General features: G+C 57.9%; 1 protein-coding gene and 1 long non-coding RNA gene across 4 annotated transcripts in view; one reads left to right on the top strand and one right to left on the bottom strand.

The window, feature by feature from the left end:
- PARVB (parvin beta) overlaps nt 1-20,713 on the bottom strand; it is a 93,022-nt gene extending 72,309 nt beyond the window's left edge. For 2 of the 3 annotated variants that reach the window (XM_059187215.1, XM_059187214.1), the window contains exon 1: nt 20,514-20,713. In XM_059187215.1, coding sequence (XP_059043198.1) covers nt 20,514-20,628 — 115 coding nt within the window. In that variant the 5' untranslated portion in view covers nt 20,629-20,713. Of the gene's footprint in view, nt 1-14,721; nt 14,831-20,513 lie in introns of those variants that run through there. The other variant, XM_059187213.1, reaches the window with a different exon arrangement.
- LOC131839596 (uncharacterized) lies at nt 14,609-17,205 on the top strand. Its single transcript, XR_009357006.1, has 3 exons — nt 14,609-14,673; nt 15,157-15,260; nt 16,632-17,205. It is a non-coding gene; the product is annotated as an uncharacterized LOC131839596 (long non-coding RNA).
- Nucleotides 20,714-22,590: the final 1,877 nt, after the last annotated feature.

Genomic DNA, 22,590 nt, shown 5'->3' with positions numbered 1-22,590 from the left:
ACAGTCACCACCACCGCCCACCTCCACAACTTCTCCGTCTTCCCCAACTGCGACCTGTCCCCACTACACAACTTCCCCTCCCCCGTCCCCCAGCCCCTGGCACCCAGGCCCTGCTTCCTATCTCCCTGAAGCTGCCTGCTTTAGGGACCCCATATAAAGAGAATCCTACAGCATTTGTCTTTCTGGGACGTGGTTCACTTGGCACAATGTCCTTGAGGTGTCCTTTCTGGGCCCCGAGCCGCCGTGTCTCGTGGAAAGAAATCTCAGCTGGCTCACCCTCGCTGCCCGTATCAGGCTATAATTCTCCCTTCAGGTGATCGTCGTGGAAGGCAGCAGTAACAGAGCCCTTTAAATGCCCATCTCTCAGAGAACATTCTAGAAAGCAGAATGTGTCCAACTGATGAGGGGTCTGGTGACCGCTGGTTTACACCAGGACTGGCAAAGTACGGCCGGTGGGCCAAGTCTGGCCCCAGACCCACTCCTGTGAAGGGTTTTGTCGGCACCTGGCCACACTGGCACGTCTCAGGGTCTCTCGGCTGTGGCGGCATGGATTTCCGCAGAGACCGGCGGGCTCGCCCCGTCTGAGGTATCTACTTCTTTTCTCTCTCTACCTGGACTTTCCAATGGTTCACAGAATTCATAACACATGTTTTTCGCATTTCCCAGGGGCGGGGGGATTTAGGACGGGGGCGAGGGCAGAACACGAATGTTTCCAGCACCCCCGGCACCAGGGGAGGGGAAACCGAGTCTGAAGTCCTCTGGCCTCTCCTGGGCTGGCTCTGCCCAGTCGCACACACACAAGGCCGGCTCCGTCACCGAGCGCTTCCAGGGGAAGCCCTCGAACTCCACGTCCACGGGCGACCTTCCAGCGTCACTCACGGCCTCAGGGGCTGGAGAACCACTGAGCTGGTCAGCAGGCCCGCGGCCAGAGAAGACTCCGACGGGACCCACAGTCCCGGCCGCTGTAAGAGATGACCGCACACTGGGGAGCTTCACACAGACATGCGTCCCCCCACAGGCTGAGAGCAAGGTGGCAGGGCCGTGCTCCCTCTGACGGCTCCAGGGCACACTCCTTCCCCTTCCCCGCCCCCTGGTGTCTGGTGGCGGCCGTCCATCCCTGGCCGCTCGCTGGCTTGTGGCTGCCGTAATCACGCGGCCTTCTCACCGCGTCTCCATCTCCAATCACGCTGGATTAGCAGCCTGCCCCACTACAGGACCTCGTCCTAGCTTACATGGAAATCACATCTGCAAAGACCCTATTTCCAAATGAGGTCACATTCACAGGCGCTAGGGTTTAGGACTTTAGTACATCTTTGGGGCTGAGGGGGTGGGGATACAACTCAGCCCATCATAGAGACCTTCTGCTCAATCTCCTCTCCAGGGCTCCTTCCTTTGGGGCCTGCTATGGGCCACTGACTCAGCAAAATGGCCCCTGGCATAAGCTTCCCCTAGTAAACACATGCCAACCACAGAAAGGGCTCCTTCCACCAACAGGGAATGCGGGGGGTGTGGGAGACGCCTGGGGGGCTCAGTGGGTTAAGCCTCTGCCTTCAGCTCAGATCACCATCTCAGGGTCCGGGATTGAGCCCGCATCAGGCTCTCTGCTCAGCGGGGAGCCTGCTTCTCTCTCTCTCTCTCTCTCTCTCTCTCTGCCTCTGTCTCTCTGCCTGCTTGTGATCTCTGTCTGTCAAATAAATAAATAAAATCTTTTTAAAAAGGTGGATGGATGTGGGTAGTGGCTTCTCTCCCTTTTGCCACTGTGGCCAAGTCTGAAACTAGCTCCCCGAGACACAGAACCCCTCACCTGGCTCCCGACAAGGTCACCGGAGCTCCCTTAACTTAGGCCAAAAGCCCAGGGCTGGAGTCACGGGCTATGAGTACACACACAGCCAGGCCCGCAGAACATTCTCTGCTGAAGTTTATTTGTTATTAATCCCCGGGGGTCCACAAACAGCCTGACGGAGGCTCTCCCGCGCCCTCCCTCTCACTTCAGAAGAATTGCATGTGTTTTGCAGCAGGGAACGTGCGGCCACAAAGCCCACGTCTCTGATTACGTGGCACCTGAAATGAGACCCTTTCTGCTAACCGGCGGCAAGACGTGCACGGCTCCGGGCTGAAGCGGGAGATCTGCGCTTCTCCTCTCGTGGCCGTTCGCACAGCCGGAGCTCAGGAGCCAGCAGCACTGAGAGAGAGAGAGAGAGAGAGAGAGAACGTGCCACAGGCCACTGGAGACTCGATCCCGCAGATCAGACAAAAGCACCAAACGCCCGGCACCAAAAAGGGGTACGTGCACAACAGGGATGGAGGTAAACACCAGCCTCGGTGTCTGCCCAACTGCCTCCTCTCCGCACCCGGCGACAAATGTCCCCCCACCCCACCCAGGAGACGCTTCATGGTCCCTGGGGCCTCTTCCTCCACGTGCACACGTTTAATTCTTAAAACAATCCCGGCACGGGTAAAACGGGTGTCACCATCAATCCCCTTATTCAGAGAATGGGACCAGCTCCAGGTCACCGAGCTAAAAGGGGACAGTGACCTGGGTCTCGTGCCTGCCCACCAGTCTGTGGCGTCCAGAGTCTGCCCGGGTCTGGAAGGTCACAGTGGGGATGGGGTTGTTGGGATTCCTGTTCCAGTAACGGTTTGAGAAGACAGAAAAGACTAGTATAATCTATACCACAGATCCGGGACCGTGAACCCCCAGCGCAGGAGCGGGGGGCAAATCTGGCCTCAGGTCTGTTTTAGTAAATAAAGCTTTATTGCAACAGCCACACCCATCAGGGCCATTTTCTGTGGCTCTAACGAGCAGAGTCAAGGAGTCGCTGCTGGGACTGGAGAACCTCCCATCTAAGTACAAGTCTGCAGACCCGGCTGTGGGTGTGGGTGGTGACCGAGCCGTGGATGGAGGGATGTGGGTGAGCCCAGTGGTCCAGGCCCTGCCCGCCCACCGCACCGAGGCAGCTGCAGGGCTCGCTCGCAGTGGGTGCGGGGGCCCATCCCCGCCAGCGGCGAGCAGAGGCCCAGGCCAAGGCCTCGCACTGGCCGCACAAAATCCGCTCACTCAGCTGCAGGCGGCTGAGCCCAGGGCCCCCGCAGAGCGAGCACCGCTCCCCTGCCCCCTACCCCACGCTCCCCTGCCCCCCCCCCGCTCCCCGCCTCCCAGAGGAATGAGACCTCAGGTCGAGCGGGACTTCCCACCCAAATCTCCAGGACTCCTGCGGCCTCCAAAGCTGCTCGCCACGGTGGGCTCAGAAGTCGTGCTGAAAACTAGATCACTCCAACACTGAGGAACATAAAAACCCACGAGTGGGGCCCCTGCAGCAGTGGGGAAGCTCCCTTTACTGCCAGAGAAATCTAACGGAGCTCAGACTGCTGTCCGCACTGTGTGTGTCCCCCACCCACGTTCCGCTTGGTGGATACTCGGCTACGCGCCCGCTTCGAGACGTGGAACAACACCCGAACCGAATCAGACCGGAGCTCGGCCGAGGGGTGGACCCACGGTTCTCGCCGAGTGCTTCAGATGAGCAGAGCGTGAAGGGACAGAGCTCCGGTCCTGGCTGACTGCCTCTCCCACTCGCGGCCGGGGTCATCCATTTGATGGCCACGCACACGGAGCTCAGCGAGGTCGGTGGGGGCTTCAGGGAGGAGGCCCCTGGACAGGAGACCTGGGGGGATGCGGAGGGAGGAGGCAAGGTTCTCCACCCCTCACCCCTGCCATGCCGGAACCCAGGGAGAGATCCCTGCAGGGCAGGGCCAGGCGCTCTGAGGCCACCACTGTCTTTTCCAGGCTTGCTTACCCGAGCCAAACCTTTCTGCTTGAAACTCGGCAAGCTGGATCTGTCCCCGACCACCTAGACGGGGTGGTCAGAGCCAAGACCCTCTCTCCATACAGAAGACATCAAGAGAATGCTATGTAATCTCACCTCATTCACAGGCAAGGCCCTGAGCCCTGGCCTTCTTTTCGATCATGATTGTTGTTTGTGGGGCTCTGGGCCATGGCTGCTAACCTGCAACTCTGGGGTCCAGAGGGACCCAAGCGCCCACTATGGGAAAAATGTCCATGGGCAGGGCCACCCTCTGCCCCCAACAGTGGCCCCCAGCACCGAATGCCCCCTTGCCCAAAATGACAGCTTGGCTTCCCGCCTGTCTGGTTGGAGAGCCGCCTCTACTCTGCCAGGCCTCCTCTCCAAAAACAGACACCTTGAAAGAGGGCACCGGGCCAAGGAGCAGGCCTTCCTATGGCCGCGACCGGCCCTGGCGCGATCCTTGACCTCACGGGACTATGTCACCTCTGCCACTGGAGGACAAGGCCAGGGAGGGGCCTGAGCCAGCTCTGAGCGGCCCACCACCTCACCTCACCCACTCCCGCCCACTCGCCCCGCGTTCCAGTCCCACGGGCCGTACTGGTGTCCTGCAGCTGCTATAACTGAGGGCCACAGGCTGGGGGCTTAAACCCAGATCTCACGCTCGCCAGCTGGAGGCTGGACGCCCAGGATCAATGTGTCGGCCGGGCGGGTTTCCCGGCGGGTTTCCCGCGAGGCCTTGTGGCTGGGCTTGCAGACAGCCTCGCTCTCCCCGTCCTCACAGCGTCGCCCTCTTGATGTGCCTACGTCCTGATTTCCCCTTTTTTACAAGGACACTGCTCACAGTGGATCGCCCCCCCCCCCCCGCCAAGACCCTCTACCCAGAAAAGGTCTCACTCGGAGCTACTGGGGGTTGGGACTGCAGTGCATGAATGTGCGGGGGCCAGGACTCCCTCCAGACCTGTGAGCCGTGCCCTCTGCCTGTCCCCACCCTGCTGGCTAAATCCAGCTCATCCTCCAACGGGAGGTTAAGAGCCACCTCTGCAGGGGAGCCCTCTCTGATCCCAGGCCCTGGCCGGCCCCACCATGTGCTCAAGGTCCCTCCTCCAAGGGCAGGACCAGCGGGTCTGCTCTGCTCCCACCAGCTCCGCAGAAAGGCACGTGTGTTTCCGGGCACAGTCCAGGGGGTACCCAAAGGCCTGCCCAGCAAATGTTTGCTGAAGGAACAGGCAGTGAGGGATACACAAATGAATGAATGACTCGCCGGCCCCACTTCCACAGCATTCCTTAGAGGAGGCAGCTGGAGGAGCCACAGGTCTCAAGGCTACTCCCCCAAACGTCGTTAAACCCGAATCCTGGGGTGGCCTGGCGGGTCCCCGAATACTTCCTTGGGCTTCCAAGTCTGAGGTGTTGTCTGGATTGAAACCTCCCGAGTCTTTCCGGAGGCAGGGCGGGCCTCCTCGTGCCCATTTTATAGACAAGGAAAGCAAGACAGAGGGTGGCAGTGACCTGCCCAGGGTGACAAGGCAGAGTACAGCCCGGTGGCTGGGGGCTCAGGCTTCACAGGGCTCCTAGTTCTCCATGCCCACACCACTGGGCTGGGCAGAGCACTCTCCTGCCCGTCCTCGAGGTTCCTCATCTGTGAAATGGGTCACAACAGCGTGCAGGACACCCAGCCCCGAGGGCCGTGTGGCTCCGGGGAAGCACTCACCTGTGGCAGAGGAGGAAGATAAGCCTCTGCGGCCCTGGACCTCCCTTCCGCTGTGCTCTGCGCTCCGCCCTTCCGTGCAAGGCCTCGATTAATCCTCTGAACCATCAGAGATCAAGCTGCTGTTCCCACCCTCACTGATAAGGGCCCTAAGGCTCGGGTCAGCCGACTCGAGCCTCCGTCTCCAAGCACTGCCTCCTCGACACCCCCTCCACACCGCCCACAAGGACCCAGTGAGGACCTCCGTGATCTCACCCAGGATTCTGCAGCACCTTCTGTGGTTGGTTAGCTCATGGCCGCGACTGACACCACCAGAGCGGTGAGCGCGCCTCAGCAGCTCCCTCAATCAGGGGACTCAGGGGGTGCTGCACAAGGAGATAACCTGTAATCAAGACAGCCTGCTTTGTGGCATAACAACTGTCAACTACACGGTCCCGGGCACCCGGCCCTGGCCTCTATCAGGCTTTGCCAGGTGGACACTTGAGAATCGGCTGGCTTCGTCCCCCTTCCACAGCCAGGAGCTCATCCCAAGAGGCACCCTGTGCCCCCCAGTCCCCTCCCCGCCCCCACCAGCAGGGGTGCGGCCTCCCCTCCAGTTGAAAGCAATGCACGGTGGCAAGAACCAGCAAGAGGGGGACTGACGGAGGAACCAGGAACCAGGGCGGCTGGGCTGCCCGCTCGATGAACTCCGGGCACAGTCAACTTCCAAAGGGATAAACGACCCAGGAATAAATCTAACCAAGGAGGGAAAAAGCTCCAATGGCAAGAGCGACTCCCTACCTGGGAAGCTGAAGGATAATGAACCACAAGGAACCCATGAGACTTTCCGAACCCAAGATGGAGCATGTGACACCAGACCCAGCTGTCACGGTCCCCAAACTCCTCGGGCCCCGTAACACCCACCGCCTCATTCCCTCCTTGCATCTCTCAGAGCGACATACTGAAACCATCATCCGGACCCAGTGGGTCGTAAAATCAGCGGAGTGTGACCAGCACATTTCTCTAATGAAAGGAAACGGAATCGAATCGAAAAGGTCAATGTGTTTCACTTACGGAAAACTAGGATTTCGTGGATATGAATAAATGTAGGCTTGAACTGGCGTTTCGGGACAAAATGCATTTCTTACCACAGGTCAAAGTCAAATTAAAGTTTAATGGACACTGTCTCAGCTTACAGCTTCTTGACCATGAGCTGATCCCAAAAGAACCTCGTCAAATTCACCCTCCTAAGCACACAAGCTCAGGCAAGACTGTGCACGCCATGGCTGGGGGTCCCTGTTCCCACCATACCTGCCCCAAAGCATTGTACTGGTGACAGATAAGACCCTCTGAGCAAACATCAGGGGACAGCGGCCACCAGGGAAGAGACGGGGACAGGACGATGAGGAGGAAGGCTCAACCAGCCCACGTCTGTCCGAATCACCCATCCTCACCCAGGTTAAGGACCCCACCCTGGGGGGCACCTGGGTGGCTCAGTGGGTTAAGCCTCTGCCTTCTGCTCAGGTCATGATCTTACGGTCCTGGGATAGAGCCCCGTGTCGGGCTCTCTGCTCAGCAGCGGGCCTGTTTCTCCCTCTCTCTCTGCCTGCCTCTCTGCCTACCTGTAATCTCTCTCTCTGTCAAATAAATAAATAAAATCTTTAAGAATTAAAAAAAAAAAAAAAGACCCCACCTTGGAAATACACAAGGGCACGGACGCAAGGTGGAGAGAGACTGACAAGCTCGGGCTCTGCTCCCAGCCCAGCACTGTTTTTCCGAACTGCTGGATGGACACAGAATTCACACGCCACGGAATCCGCCCTTGACAAGTGTGCGACTCCGTGAGTATCAGGATATTCGCCGGCGGTGAAGCCATCACCAGGAACATCGTCACTACCCCAGAGAGAAACCCTGCACTAGCAGACCTGTCATTAGCAGACACGCCCCATTCCTCCCCCCACAAGCCCACTGCAAACACTAATTAGTACTTTCCTCTGTGGATTTGTCTATTTGTACACTTCCTAACTGTGGATTCACACAACACGTGCCCCTTTGTGTCCTGCTGTCAAGGCCCGTCCCTGCTGCGGCTACTCTCAGTGCCTTATTCCTTTTTACTGCCGAATAGTATTCCACTGTACCGACACACCGCATTGTGTCTACGTGTTCATCTGCTGAAGGGCATTCGGGTTGTTCCTGCTCCCTGGCGATTCTGAATCACGAGCCGAATGTCAACTGAACCCTTCCACAAACGTACATCTCCTTCGGGGACAACACTCCTACCCTGGATCAGATATAAGCCAACTAAGTGTGTACCGAAAAGATAATTTCTTTTTTCTTTTTTCCAAGGGGATCTGCTAAGCAAGAAAATTAGGAGCAGCCTAAAAGCCGGGCTCTAAGAGAGAAAAACTAAATAATTGTAGAAACGTGCAATGAGGCCCCAGCAAAAAATAAAATAAAAGCAAAGCCCAGCTGCACACAATAAGATTGAAATTCTGCGTGCTGCTCCAACAAAATTTCAAATCATTAAAATCTCATTATACTAATAATATGTTTTCTAGTTAGACTTAACTAAAACACTCTTCCCTAACAAAGTGTAGACATTCTCAGAAGCAGCAGCAGAGCTCGATGCTGGAAGATGACAGCTCCCAGGGCACCGTGTCTTCAGTGCGGCTGCAAATGTCTGCAGGCTACACCCGAGCAGGGGACAGGCAGAAATTACAACCACTGTAAGGGACAAGCCCCCAGGTCCCGAGCTCTCAGCCCCACACCTAAGTTCCTGTCTCCTCTCAGTATCCTGCCCATTTACCACCAGCTAGTCCCCTGTTCTTTCCCTGCACGTCTGCTGTATGTGATGGCAACATGGCGAGCTGGGGAGTGGCGGTGGGGGTCATAAGGACAGCTAACACCATGGAGGGCTTGCTTCCTATGCCTGGCCCAGGCAATTCTCCCAATACTGTATTATCAGGATTTTCACACGAATGGGGCGCCTGGGTATCTCAGTCAGTTAAGCGTCCACCTTCCGCTCAGGTCTTAATCCCGGGGTCCAGGGATCGAGCCCCATGTCCGGCTCCCTGCTCAGTGGGGAGTCTGCTTCCCCCTCTCCCTCTGCACCTCCCTCCTGCTCGTGCTCTTCCTCGTTCTTGTCTTGCTCCCTCGCTCTCAAAAAAAAAAAAAAAAATTTCCAAACACCATTGTGTAAAGAACTTGACACTGACATCTGTCTACCCTCCTGCCTTAGCGTGGAGCCCACACTAACACTTCTCTCTAACTGTTTCATTATGTATCCACGCATCCAGTTCTCTACCCGGCAATCCCTCTGCACGCCTCTCCTCTGGCAGCCCCAACAAGTTACCACCAATGTGGTGCCTTGAAGCAACACAAATGTAGTATCTTAGAGTTATGGGGGGGGGGGCCAAAATGGCTAGAATCAAGGCGTCGGCAGGGCTGCGTTCTTTCTGGAAGGGGTAAGGAGAACGTGTTTGCTTTCCAGCTTCTAGAGGTGCCCACAGCCCTTGGCTTCCGGCCCCACCTCACTCCGCTGACACCTCTCTTCCCCTTACACGGACTCCCCTCCCTCTTATAACGACCTTGTGTCAACCTGGACACTCTAGGATAATGTCCCCATCTCAAATTCCTTAATCACATATGCAAAGTCCCTCTTGACTGCAGAAGGAGATGGAGTCACAGGTTCTAGGTACCCAGATGTGGACATCTTTGGGGGCCATTAATCGACCTACGGCACCATCTTATCTTGTATACATTTCAAAGTGAGGTGCAGACAGGGATACCCTTCCCTCTAAGCACACGTATCCCTAACTAGTCTTTATTTATTTTCTTTAGATCTGATTTTCTTTTGAGTTAAAGTTTGCATACAATGAAACACACACTTTTTTTTAAGATTTTTTGATTTATTTGTCAGAGAAAGGGAAAGAGAGCACAAGCAGGGGGAGCGGCAGGCAGAGGGAGATGCAGACTCCCCGCTGAGCAGGGAGCCCAACGTGGGACTCGATCCCAGGACCCTGGGATCATGACCTGAGCCGAAGACAGACATTTAACTGAGCCACCAAGGTGTCCCGAAACACACACTCTTAAGTGCAGGTGCCTGTGTATCTCAAACTCTCATCAGAATGGAGGGCATCCCTAGGCAAGCCCCATCCCCACCGCAGAGACAACCATCGCTTCGCTTTATCCACTGGAGAACTTCACAGAAATGGCACCGCACGGTGCCCTCGGTGGGGTCTAGTTCTTTCTCAGGCCCAGCGGTTTTGCAAGTCGCTGGGTTGCTGCGATCACTTCGTACCATACTTTATCCCTTCCTATTGGCTCACAGTCTCCTGCCGTAGGAACAACCCCCTGCCCACGCCTCCATGCTCCTACTGATGGACAGCTGAGGTCCTTCCAACCTTTAGCTGTTATGAATAAAGCTGCTATGAAGCTTCTGTGCAAGCCTTCTCATGGACATAGCCTTCCATTTCTTGAGTCCATATCTCAGATTGGAACTGCTGAGTCATGGGCGGGGGGGATGGATGCATGTTTAGTTTCTAAAGAAACAACCGAACTGACTTCCTAAGTTTGCACCCCTGTTCCAGCCCCGAAACGACGAAGAGCTCCAGCGGCCCCACATCCCCACCAAGGCACGGGTGACCATGTCAGCTGTCCCGGTGGGTGTGGGGTGTATCTGGTTCTCCTCTCTGTGGTTCATTTCCTGGATCACTAAGGATGCCTTTCTAGAAGCATACTGGCCATCCGTACATCTTTGGTGGAACGTCTGTCCAGACCTTTTATCTATTCTTTTATTGGGTTTTGTCTTTTTTTTTAATCACCAAGCTGTGGGAGTTCTTTACAAATCGTGGACGCCAGTCCTTTCTCAGACACGTGTTTCAGGAATTGTGAGAACTGGGAGTTACAGTAAGAAACATGTATGATTGGTTTCCATCCCAGTTCCTGGCCCAGAGTTCCTAAAACACTAGCAATTTCCTAAGCGATGAGAGAGACAGTCACCTCAGGAAAGGGCTGGTTGCCAGGGGAACCAACTCTGGGCTTAGAGAGCTGGAACTCTTCAACCCTCCTACACCACCCCTACCCCTCCCCACACTGCCCCTCTGCCTCTCTTCCATGAAGCTGCTCCTGAATGCGCCCTGGCACGGGAGCCGGCGCGATGACGAGCGAAAGGCTTCCCCGACCTCTGCGAATTACCCTAGCAAATTAATTCATGGACCCCCGAGGACAGGGTCACGGGAGCCTCCGACTTGTAACCGGTGGTCAGCAGCACGGGTGAGGACCCAGACTTTCAACTTGCGTCTGAAGGGCGGCGGGCAGTCTTGTAGGGCTGGGCCCCTCACCCGTGGGCCCAACGACACTGTCTGGCAGTGGACGCTGTCAGAATGAAGCTGAATTATAGGCCACCCAGCTGGTAAGCCCCACATCGGGACTGATGTCGGAGCCACAGCTGGTGATTGGAGAACAGTTACCAGAATCCTTGAAGACCCCTGGTAACCCTAGGGTTAAGTACTCTTTACAGAAGAGGAAACTGAGGCAGGGGGTAGGGAAGTACTTCCCCAAGGCCAAAGCCGCAAGCACAGCAAGATTGGTTCAAACCCTGGAAGTCGGGCCCCGAGATCCACGACCCTAACTGCCACCGAGACGGTGTCCTGCTGACTCAGCAAACACACAAGGACCACCTTCCACGGCCGCAGATCATTTATCATCACTGGGCACTGAGACATCAACCCCAGCAGGTGCATGCAGGACGTGGCGATTCCCGGGGGGCAGAGAGGGGCCCCCACCTGCTGGATCAACATAAAGCCGAAGGGCAAAAGGGCTTGGGCACAGAGGGACAGTGTTCGTGAGGGCCCCAGCCAAGGCAGATGGGGAGGGCGGGGCTGGCCGGTGGTGGGGCAGGAGACGAGTGAGCGAGGATCTGGACTGCAGCCTCCAGGGGTCTGTCTTCTGTCTGCAAAGGCCAACGAGTCCAGGCAGTACAGAAGGGATCTCATCTGTCTTCTCGAGAGCGTCTTCCTGCCCCCATGGCCGAGCGCATCGCCAGTGGCAGAGAAGAAAGCGGCTTTACCGCGAACCAGCTAGGACGATTACAGGTGAATCACCTCTCCGGGTGGCAAGGCTGTGCACCCCCACGCCGGGATGCTGGGGGGTTTTAATCTCTGCAAGGGTCCGCGCTTCTCTGTGCCCCTGTCTGCTCATCCGCAAAATGGGAACAAGCACGTAGCACCCACCTTCCTGCCTCGGGTGAGCCTGAGAGGGGGTCCCGCGGCGTAGCCAGGAGCTTGGCTGGAGACAACATTCTGGCTTTTTTTTTTCCTTTAAGTTTTTTGTCCCTCACTTCTCTGATGATCTTCTATCGATCCACTATCAAGTATGGACTCGTTCTCGCTTTGAAACACACCATTAATTTTCAAAAACAAGGAAAAAAAGAGATGGGTGAAGCTTTGGGGAAGGGTTCCCCTGCATTCCGCCTGTATGAACCATGAGCTACAAACACCACAGGCACGGGGTTCCTCCCTCCCTGCTGATGTGAGGCCGCTCTCCGTCTGCCTACCAGAACCTGCCTGGTTCTGGCGGATGCCGCGGTGGGTGACCAGGGAAGCAGCGGACACAGAGGGCGACCACGGTTCCACTGAGAACCCGGCAGCTGCTTCGAGGCCTGGATTCACGGAGTCAGGGAACGTCTGCTCCCTCCTTCACTTCTTAAGAACCGACTGAGAGAGCAAAGCCTAGATCCTTTGGAATTACAAGCCTTCAACTGAAAGTATGAATGTGCGTAACTTTTTTAACAACAGGCATAAACCATTCAGAGGGCCTTACTCGGGGGGAAACCAACATTCGTGATGGATTCCGGTTGCCCTAAGAAGTAAATGTTCAAAGACCCAAACCAAGAACCTTTTGCAAAACGCCTGAGCTGAAATGAGTCCACATTCCACTACTCACACGAAAGCATAGAACTGCTTTGGGTTTGCCAGCCGTTCCAAGGATCTGAGCTGGCGAGGAAACACCATCGGAGGCCGAGGTGGCCAAGACTCCCTCCTGCTGCTGAGCTGGCCTCCCTCCCCAGGGACACAGTGTCCAACTCAGACATACCAACTGCTTGGCAAATGCAAGGAACCTGCCGTTTTCTCTGCAGCTCACACCTCGCCGGCACAGGCATGGTGCCTCCTGGTCACGCTGGGCCAGAAGGAGACCCCCAGCATCCCTCACATGCCTGTTTTGTTTTTTTGGTGGGGGGAGGGGTTTAGATTTTATTTATTTATTTGACAGACAGAGATCACAAGTAGGCAGAGCAGCAGGTAGAGAAAGAGGAGGAAGCAGGCTCCCTCCTGAGCAGAGAGCTCGATGCAGGGTTCGATCCCAGGACCCTGAGATCATGACCTGATCCGAAGGCAGAGGCTTTAACCCACTGAGCCATCCAGGCAGCCACAAAAGCCTGTTTTTAAAGGACTTAGTAACTTTGTTACCAGCAGCCACCTAGCTGCTTCCTGGAACACAATGAGAAAGCAGCAGCCAGGGCTGCTGAAACCGCATCTGTCAGAATCAGTGTTCTTTCTCCGAGAAGCCCAGACGCAGCCTCAGGATCCTTCTTAACACAGGGGCACGCAGTCATCACACACCCAGCTGAGTCTGCTCTCCAGGGGAAGCCGCTCTGCCACCCCTGCTCTGCCACTAGCCGAGCAGCTCTGGTGTCCGTGTCAACGGCCTCCTTGCCAACACCTTCACTGCCTGAGCTCTCCCCCAGATCGCTGGTAGGCCTTCACCTCCATGCAAGGCCCACAGGGAAAGAGGCTCGGGGACGACGCAGCAGGACCCGACCAGCAAGAAGACGAGCCGACCGCCGGCTGGGCCCCCTGCCCACAGCCTCCCCATGGAGCACGCTGCCTTTCTGGGGAACAGCGAGGACACACCAGCTCGAAAGCACGCAGCCACTTACCCACTTCCCTGCTTCTCCACCTCACGAATGACTGAGAGAGGCGCCCACGGAGCCTCAAAGGGGTTCCCGCAGCCCCGAACTCTCACAGCAGGTAGAAAAGCCAAGGATTCCCCGCGCTTCCCCGAACCCATCCCGTGACTCCCAGGGGCTGTGAGCCCGGCAGACGACGCTAGAACCTGCGGCTCCGTTAGAACGAGAGAGCAGCTCTCATCTGAGCACGTGTCACCAAGAAGAGCTCAAGGATGCAAAAGCTCCCCGAAACTTCTAGAACGTCGTGCGTTCCATGGCACGCTCCCCCACAGCAATTAGCGCAGGGAAGGAGATTGACCGCACCGCTCCCACACGTTCGCAGGGGACCCCTCGGCTCATGAACCGGTCCGTCAGCCCCATGTACTATAATAAATAGCAAATACGCTCACTAGGAAGTAAAGTGATTTTTGCATCTGAAACCTAAAAAGTGTAGAGCTGAGCCAAAGAGAAAACAGGCTTCCTTAGGGCACGTCTTTTATGTGATGGAACCGCCTACTTGGAAACCGGAGGAGAATCGGTAGGTAACGTTACCTGCCCTGCGCCGACCACAGCAGGCGGAAATCAATCGCAAAAAGCACTTGAAACTGCTCACAGCATGCGCTTACCCACTTACATCTTATAAACATCCCTTAATTATTCTGACGACCGGACAGGGAGCGGGCTGGTAAACTAACTTCAGGACGTGAGATAAATATTCATTCCGGGGAGCAGAGACCAGAATTCAAAGCAGAGCTTGGCTAATAAGCGTGGGGTTGCCAGGGCGACCCGACTCCTCCTTGGGGACCACACAGGGACAGCCAAGATGCTAGGAGAACCGCACCGAGTTAGCTGTTCTTAAAGAGGCCGTCTCAGGACAGGAAGATAAGGAACGTCAGAGTCACGGCTCTGGACCCAGAATCAATTTCCCTTTCTTACCAAAGCAAAGGTGCCAAGGGGCTCTGGTAGGCCACCGAAAACGAAAGCCCAGTTTGGTACAAACGATGTGCCCACGTGTGTTTCTCTTGTACATGTTCCCCTCCCCCCCCCCACTAAACATCCACAAAACAAAGAGGGAGCAGGCTGGATCTGAAAATTGCCATCAGGGTAATAATCAAAGGAAGCGTCACAAAGCTCCCCCTGAACACCGCTTCCTCTCCGCCAGACAGAGGAAAAGCAGAACCGTGGTTTCCAGTGAGTTCCACCCCACCGCCCCCAAGGAATACGCTGTAATCCAGGAGGTGAGCAGAGACCGTGCATTTCCTGCCCCACGCTGAGCTGCCCCCCACCTTGGTCAGAAGCAGCTCCAAGAAGAGGCATTTGGGTCTCCGAAAAGGGACCGCTTCCCTGCTTCTCTCCTCCGCGACAGGCTCTGCGGAGAACCTCACGGGCCCAACAGATCCAAACAGGACCTACACGGGCTTCTCTGACGACAGACCGTTCCAGAACTCACCACGTCCGTGGCTCTGGTCCTCACCTACTCATATCCCTCCACGGGCTCACCAGCCACTCTGCGTTCTCACAGAGAAAGAGGCCAACAGACCTTAAACATGACCTGCACTTGATGTTCCAAGGGTCCCAGCCAAGGCGATCACATGAGCGCCCGGAGATGGCAGAGAATTCCAAGAGCCCTCCTGTCCCTGCCCAGAGACCAGACTCATTACAAATCCTTTTCCTGTATGTTGCCACAAAGAAACACACTAGTCCGTTTTTATTTTTTAAAGGTAAACCAGAGGGCTGTTGAGATCTGCTGTAAGAGCACAGAGAAGTCACGCCCCAGTCGGCATAACGTCCCGGACCAGCTGCAGACTACCACGGACGGACCCAGGTATGTGAGCCGGGCCCCGCGGATGGCCGCCTCAGCTACTCTGTGTTCCTGCCAAGTGTCTTCATTCTTAGAGGGGAGAGGCCTCGCCACAGTGGCTCCCTCCGCACTGTCCCCCGGGAAAGCCGAGGCACTGCCTGGGGGAAGCCCGCCGGCACCTGCCCACCCCCCACCTTCCCACGGTGGCCCACTCCCGCACACTGCGCCCACGGTACCCACTGCAGCCTCCAGACCTTCTACAGGAACACCCACCTGGCTGACTACGACCCACACGCCACACCACAGCCCAGCTGCTATGAACTGCCTGCCCTTCTCGAAAAGGGGCTTAGTGGGGTCTCCTCCAGCGCCCCGGGAGGGAAGCCCCCTACTCGACCCCCTCCTCTGGCTGATTCCCAGTCATCTTTTACATGCAACCAGGGACCCCCTCCTCCAGCTGGCACGCAGAACCACGCTCAGGTTGTGTCCCCTCCCCGGTCACGGTCACCAGCTCGGAGGACGTCACTGCTGCCCCACCACCGGCTCCCCGCCTGCCAGAGGAGTGCAGAGACTCCTCCACCTGCGTCCTTAGACCCCAGGTCGGGGCACCCCCTTCCTCTACTATCCTGGAAGGGAAGAGCAGCCTTCACCTCCCCCTTTGGGGGTTTCTGGCCACGTGCCCTCCAAGCTTTCACGGAAAATTCAAAACCTTGTTATCTTCTAGGTAGGAGCTCTCACCCAGACTCCCCCTCTAAGAATCTGCCCCCCCTCAGGATTGAACTTGCTCACCAGGAGGCCGTGACCAGTGCCCGGGGCCAGGGCGCCCCATGGATTCTCCCCCTCCCTTCGAGGAACTGACCAGAGAGCCCCAGATGCTGAGCCCCAGGCCTGGGGTCCCAGAGTAGCTTCCCCACCCCCGAGGGCTCCTCGGTCTTCCCCTGGAGTTCTGGAGACCACCTGGGAAGGAAGCAGCCTGACTTGTCCACACTGCCGCTCTTATCAGCGATGTTAGGGGATACCCACAGCATCCCCGGGGGGGCAGAATCACCCCCAGCTGAGAACCACCGGTTTCAACCAGTGACGTGGCTACTGGCTTCGGTTGTGTTCTCTCAAGTACAAAGTGAGGGGGAATGTCACCCCTGCATAGACCTTGCCATTAATTAAGATTGTCCATGTCGCAGGACGCAACCACAGAACATCTCTGTGCAGGCACTACTGCATCGGGTCCTGTGATTAAGGAGCAGCGTTCAAGTGGGCTGCGCGGGGCTCCACGCAGCGTCCACACAGCAGATCGCTCTGTAAAAGTCACGGTGATCAGAGGGGCTGACAGGGTGGTGCAGAGAATATTCTCTCCCACGCGTTATTAAAGAAAAGAAGCGTAATCATTTCAACCCACAGGGCAAGGTCACAGCCGCCCGGTGATCCCTTGAGCGCAGATCCCCAGGAAGGGCACCACGAACACCGTGCTCATGGATTGGTGCTTCTGCACCCAACGCTTGGAAGACGACGCTTGGAAGATGACCTGGGAGAGAAGCAGAGGACCAGCACAGGCCAGAAGCAAGGCCCTGCAGAAGGCTCGTCGGGGAAAGGATCTGCAGCTAAGTGACACGGAACTTGTAAAATCCAACACTAAGACATCAAACAACTTTGATTTAAAAAACGAGCCAAAGATGTGAACAGACAGCACCTCATCAAAGGGGACATCCAGACGGCGCACACGCACATGAAGATATGCTGAAGGTCTGCAAGTCATCAGGGAACGGGAGCCTAAGTCTGCTTGAGAAAAGGACATTTATAGGGGCGCCTGGGGGGTTCCGCTGGTTAAGCATCTGCCTTGGGCTCGTGTCACGATCCTGGGATCCTGGGATCCCGGGATCAAGTCCCACATCGGGCTCCCCGCTCAGCCAGAATCTGCTTCTCCCTCTAGCTCTCACCCTGCTCGTGATCACTCTCTCTCTCTCTCTCAAATAAATACATAAATCTTAAAAAAAAAAAAAAAAAAAAAAAAAAAAAGGACATTTACAGAAACAAATAAAAAAACAGAGAACAGGAACTTCCTAAACATTTCCTTCCTCGGAGTAAAGGAGGGACAGAGCCTCCAGGTTGGCCTTTGGTTGCTGGTGTCTGGGATGAGGGCAGGTCCTCAGTGCAGAGGACGGGGAGGCCCCCCCACGGGGCCCCTTCCATCCAGGGCCAGGCTGGTTGCACCCCTCTAGGGAGACTTGACAGGGCAGCTGCAGCACCTGGGGTGCCCCTGGCCCCACCTCCAGGCCTGCTGGATCTCTGGGGCCTTCCATCCGAGGTCATGAGGAGGACCCGGCGAGAGGAGTCTGTGCAAACCAGCTTTTAGTAAGTTGCCCCAGGCCTTCTGGGGGAGCCGTGGGCTTGTTAAGCGCTCTTCCCACCCTTTTCCGACATCCGCAGTTAGTCACAGTTCTGTTTTCTGAAGCAGGACACCACGTGACCCGAAGTGGTTCCCTCCCGGAGCCTGTCAGCCTGAATCACGCCGCAAATTCAGCCACGCGCTCTTCCTGCACTGGTTCCTCCAAAGCCCAGGGCAACGCATTTCCTAAAACGACCTCGCCTGAAGATGACGGGACGTTCACCCCACGTGTCCCTCCGTGCCCTGTCACAACCACGAGTTCTGCCGATGCGGGTGGAGTCCAAGCCCCGCAGGCTCCCCGAATCCTGACCTCCCTGAATCTTCACACCCTCCCTTACCGGGGCCTCACCACCGCCCAGGCTCCCCAACTCACTGTCAACCTTCTAACAAAAAGGAAAACGAAACCCCACAGCACCTGACAGCACCCAGCGACCTCTGAGCACCCACCCTCTTCCTGATGTTCGGGGGTAGGCAAATGCGGGTCAGCCCATGGGGGCCAGGCCCCGCCCCGCCTCACAGACTGTGCCAAGAGCACAGAGCTCAGGAGGGCAGGCAGCCAAGGCAGCAGGGCTGCTGGAGGGCTGACAACTCTCCGTTATTAGGGCCTCATCAGCCAGCCTCTGCCTCTCTGCTGCCCACTTCCCAGAAGACCAGCGGGAAGCCCCTTCCCAGCCCAGCCTCCAAACCCCCACCCCACTCCTGCATCTGAGCCCATTTAGGGGTTTTCGGCCTTCTGTTTATATGGGGGAACCCCAAGCAGGCCAGGCACCGAACTTTGAGAACCGAGGCCTGGGGAGCCGGCTAACTCACGCACAAAAGCAACAGCACAACTGCAAGCATCTTGGCCCTTCTGCTGTCTTCACGTCCCCAATGTTCTTCCCAGGATGCTCTGGTACCGGGATTCCCGGTGCACCAGGCGGACCAGACTGGCCCACAATGCCCTAGACACACACGAGCTCCTAGAACCAAAGACAAGAAGCATTTCGCTTTGGGCCCAGCCCATTATTCAGGCACGTGTTCTTTGTATTCCAAGGGCACAAACGGCACCCATAAAAAGCCATGACAGTCCAGAACATTCCGCTGCCTTGCTAGTCAGTGACAGACTTCTTTCACCAGTTCCTTCTGATCCCAAGTGAAGTGTGACCTGCTCTGGGCCGTTCTCGTCCCTCCTACACTTTCGCAAATTCCTCAGAGCGCTTGGGATCCTCATGCTCTGGTCCGTGGGCTCGTCTCAGCCGGCGCCGCGTTCCCGGAAGGCAGGAGCCTGGCCTGCATCCCTTCTCTGCAGGCCAAACAAACTGGGACAGGGGAAGCGGCATTTCTGTTCGTAATTGTTCCAAGTCCCCAAGGAATGACTTGTAGTGAGGACGACATCGCAACAGCTGACAACACACATCACTGAGGCGGCAGGAATGACACAGAAGAGTGACTGTCATTTACCATTTGATAGGAAACAAATATACGCCAGTTTGGGCCCTTAAATCCTAATGTAAGGCTTGCAAAAGCGGAATGGCCAATTTGTTCTGGGATGTCTGGAAGCCCCAAAAGATTGACAAGGCCCTACCCACAGGGAACCGAATCAAGTCATTTGGTGAAAGCTTCCCTGAAGGGAAATGCCAGGGTACACACCTCCCCCCCTCCATAAAAATCCCCAAGGGGAATGCATGGGGCTATGCACTTCCCCACGCATCCCTAGAAATTCGCAGGTCCCTTAGAGAGATGAATGGAGATCGGATGTCCCCGCGGGTATGCATCCTTGGGGTTCACTCAACCTGGAGCTACCAGGAGACTTTCTGGGGCGTGTCAGCCTCCGTGGTTTTAGGAAACCGGTCCATACATCCCTCTCCCTGCCCCTTCTTCCCCGACACCAGCCTGAGGCCGGGCCTTCTCCCCCACCTGCCTTATCTCCGCGGCCTCTTCCGCTCCTCCTTCCTCCCAAGCAGGACTCACCCAGACCCATCCGGAATCTGCCCCAGGGGAGGAATCTCCCGGCTTGAACAAAGGGGAAAATTCAGGAATGCGGTCCTCAAAGAGGCAGCCAACAGCGGTGTATTTAAAACACACACAGTGGTGCCGAAGTTCCGGCCCTTGCAACTCTGAGAAAACTTTAGAACTGTAAAAGGAGGCAGGTAGTTCTTTAGAATGATTTTCCCAAGCACAGAAGTGGGAGCGGAGCTCTGCCGCCCGCCGTCGCGGCGCCCCCGCCCCCACCCCGGCCGGTGGCCGCACTCGAAGCGCCCCTTTCCTTCCTCCCGGCTCCAGGGCGAGGGCCGAGTCCCCTGCAGGGGCTCCCGCCCCCAAAACACCAACCCGGCCCCTGGCCCGTGCCCAGCCAGCCCGAAGTGGCCAGCAAATGCGCAGCACGAGGACGGTCACACGCAGGGCTGAGGGCAGTGGGCCCGCAGGCGGGGCTGCTCTCCAGCCGGGCTGAGCCAACGGCGACTCCGGCGGGCGGGGGCGCGGGGGAGGGGGCGACCCGGGCTCTCGCTCCAAGGCCCCCTTCCGCACTAGCGGCCATCTGCAAACCGCCCGGGAGGGGGCGGCCGGGCGGCGAAGACTCCCCGCCAGTGTTTAAAGGTCTGGGCAGGAGGAACGAGCGAGGGTCAAGGGCGCTCCCGAAGGTCACGGCGGCGCGCCGCGCGGGGTCGGCGGGGACCCGAGCGCGCAAGCCAGGGACTCACCCCGGCGAGGCCGGGCGGGGACGCGTGGTCCCGGCAGAGCTCGGGGACGCGCGCGCGCGGGGCCCGGAGGGGGCGGGGACGCGGGGGCCGCTGGCGCGGGGCGGGAGCCACCCCACGGGGCGCGGGGGCGCGGGGGCGCCTGCGCGCGGGGACGCGTGGTCCCGGCCAGGCTCGGGGACGCCTGCGCGGCTGCAGGCCGGCGGCCGGCGCACTCACCCTCCTTGGCCTTCTTCTTCCTCGCCAGCGTGCCGCCGAGCTTGCCCAGGAACGACTCGTCCTTCTTCATCCTGTGGGGCCGCGGGGTGGGCGAGCGCAGCGGCGCGGAGGACATGGGCGGCGCGGGGGACAGCGGCGGGCGCAGCGCGTGTGGGAGCCGCCCGGGTCGCCGCCGCCGCCGCCCGCTCGGCCGCCCGGGGAGGGGCCCGCGGGGCGCGGCCCCAGCGCCCGCCCCCGCCCCGCGCCCGCCCCCGGCCCTGGAGCCGCCGCCGCCGCCGCCGAGGTGATGCGCGCGGTCCCGGCTCTGCCACTTCCACCCCCCGGGACCGCGTCCTCTCCCCCCACCCCCCGAGAAGTGAAGGGGCTCGGTCCCGAGGGCCGCGTGGGACCGTCTCCCCCCCCCCCCCCGCCCCCGGGCTCCCTGCGACCTTTCGTCCTACACGTTTGAGCCCTGCGCCCGCGGGCTCCGGTGACGGTGCCAAGGCTCCTGCGGGGAGCGCGACGACGTGCGTCAAAGAACCGCAGGGATGGGTCATTTCACTTGTTGAGCTTCTGCCCAGAACCGGGCCTGGGGCCGGGGGAACCCCCGTGAACGGCCCCCGCTCTTAAGAAGCGGCGGTGTGGTGGGCCCTGCCGGCCCCTGGGCGTCCTGCGAACACTTGCGCGGGGAGCCCCGGGTGTTTCCCAAGAGGTGATGTGAAGGCCCAGGAGCCGGGCTGGCCTGGATTCAGGGCCGGGTGTTCAGGCAGAGAGAAGAGCGCAACTAGAGGGGACAGGGCCCAGGCTTCAGAGAGGGCAGAAGGGGAAAGAGGGCCAGGCGGGCCTTGTAGATGCTGGAAGCCCAGCGGAGAAAGGATTTTCCGGTTGGGATGATGCGATCAGGTTTGGGTGTACCTATTTGATGTGGCAGACACCAGGACCGTGCGGGGAGGAGTAAGGCGGGAGCCTGTGGTACTAGTTCCAGGCCCTGGGTGACTTAGGAGGGACATGAACAGATCCCGGGAGACGCAGGTGGAAGGAGCCTCAGACTAGGAGTCAGAAGACTTAAGGCTGTTTCCCCCTGGGCCAGGGCTGAGGGGTGGGGTCAGGCTGAGACTGCAGGTGCCCTGGGAAGGACAGGAGAGTCTGGGTCCCAAATGTGGCTTGAACGTTCTCCTCTGTGCCCGCTCAGGGCCCGCCACACTAACTCCCGCACCGTTCAGCAAAGGTCAGTGGGTGCCGAGCCCTGTCGTCCCGCTGGGGGTGCACAGACCACAGGGACAAAGACTTGCCCTCCAGGACAGCACATGCAACCTGCAGTGACTCAGGACTCACGGGCCATACAGTTAGGAACCCAGTGAGGTGGGGGAGAGGAGGCTTGCGGGGGTAGAGCCATCTGACCTGGGATGGGGTAAAATCACCCTTGGCCGTTGTGCAGTAAAGGGAGAGAAGACGCAGCAGACAGAGGGGAGAGGGACAGGGAGAGAACGCGGAGTGAAGACAGGCACCCGGGGTTGTGAAGGGACAAGAAAAAAGGCACATGGCCTGGTGTGGTTTGAGCATCTGGGGTGGGGAAGAGCACGACCATGCCCCATTCGGAGCCCCCCAAGGCTCTGAGAGGGTCTGAGCAGAGGCCTGACCTGTTGGATTGATGCCGAGGGTGGATAGAAGCAAAAGCCAGGGTCAGAGAGCAATTCAGAAGCTCCTGAAACAGGCCAGTCTCCAAGGCCAAGTACCAAAGTGGTACCAGAGGGAAAGGACAGACAACAGTGAGCTTTGAGGGCTGCAAACCACGACATTTGGAAAATATTTGGATGCCGGGGTCAGAGACAGCGGAGGGCCAGAGGTCTCTGAGGCTTTGGAAGGCCCCACTGGGGGTGTGTCTAGCCAGACTGGGGGAAACACAGAATGGTTGCGAACTGGGTTATTGACATCCCAGTGGCACAGTTCGGCTAGATGGTGCTCTCGATCCTGGAGGGATGCTGTCATCAAAGGTGGGGGTCTCTGGCCCCTTTGAGAAGCGATGCACAGAACCGACAGTTTAAAGAAGGACACACACTGCCTTGGGAGGCCCACAGACACCCTCTCCCTCTGGCGG

The sequence above is a fragment of the Mustela lutreola genome, chromosome 8 (genome assembly GCF_030435805.1).
Source record: "Mustela lutreola isolate mMusLut2 chromosome 8, mMusLut2.pri, whole genome shotgun sequence".
Lineage (NCBI taxonomy): Eukaryota > Metazoa > Chordata > Mammalia > Carnivora > Mustelidae > Mustela > Mustela lutreola.
This window is presented reverse-complemented; position numbering and strand designations above follow the sequence as displayed.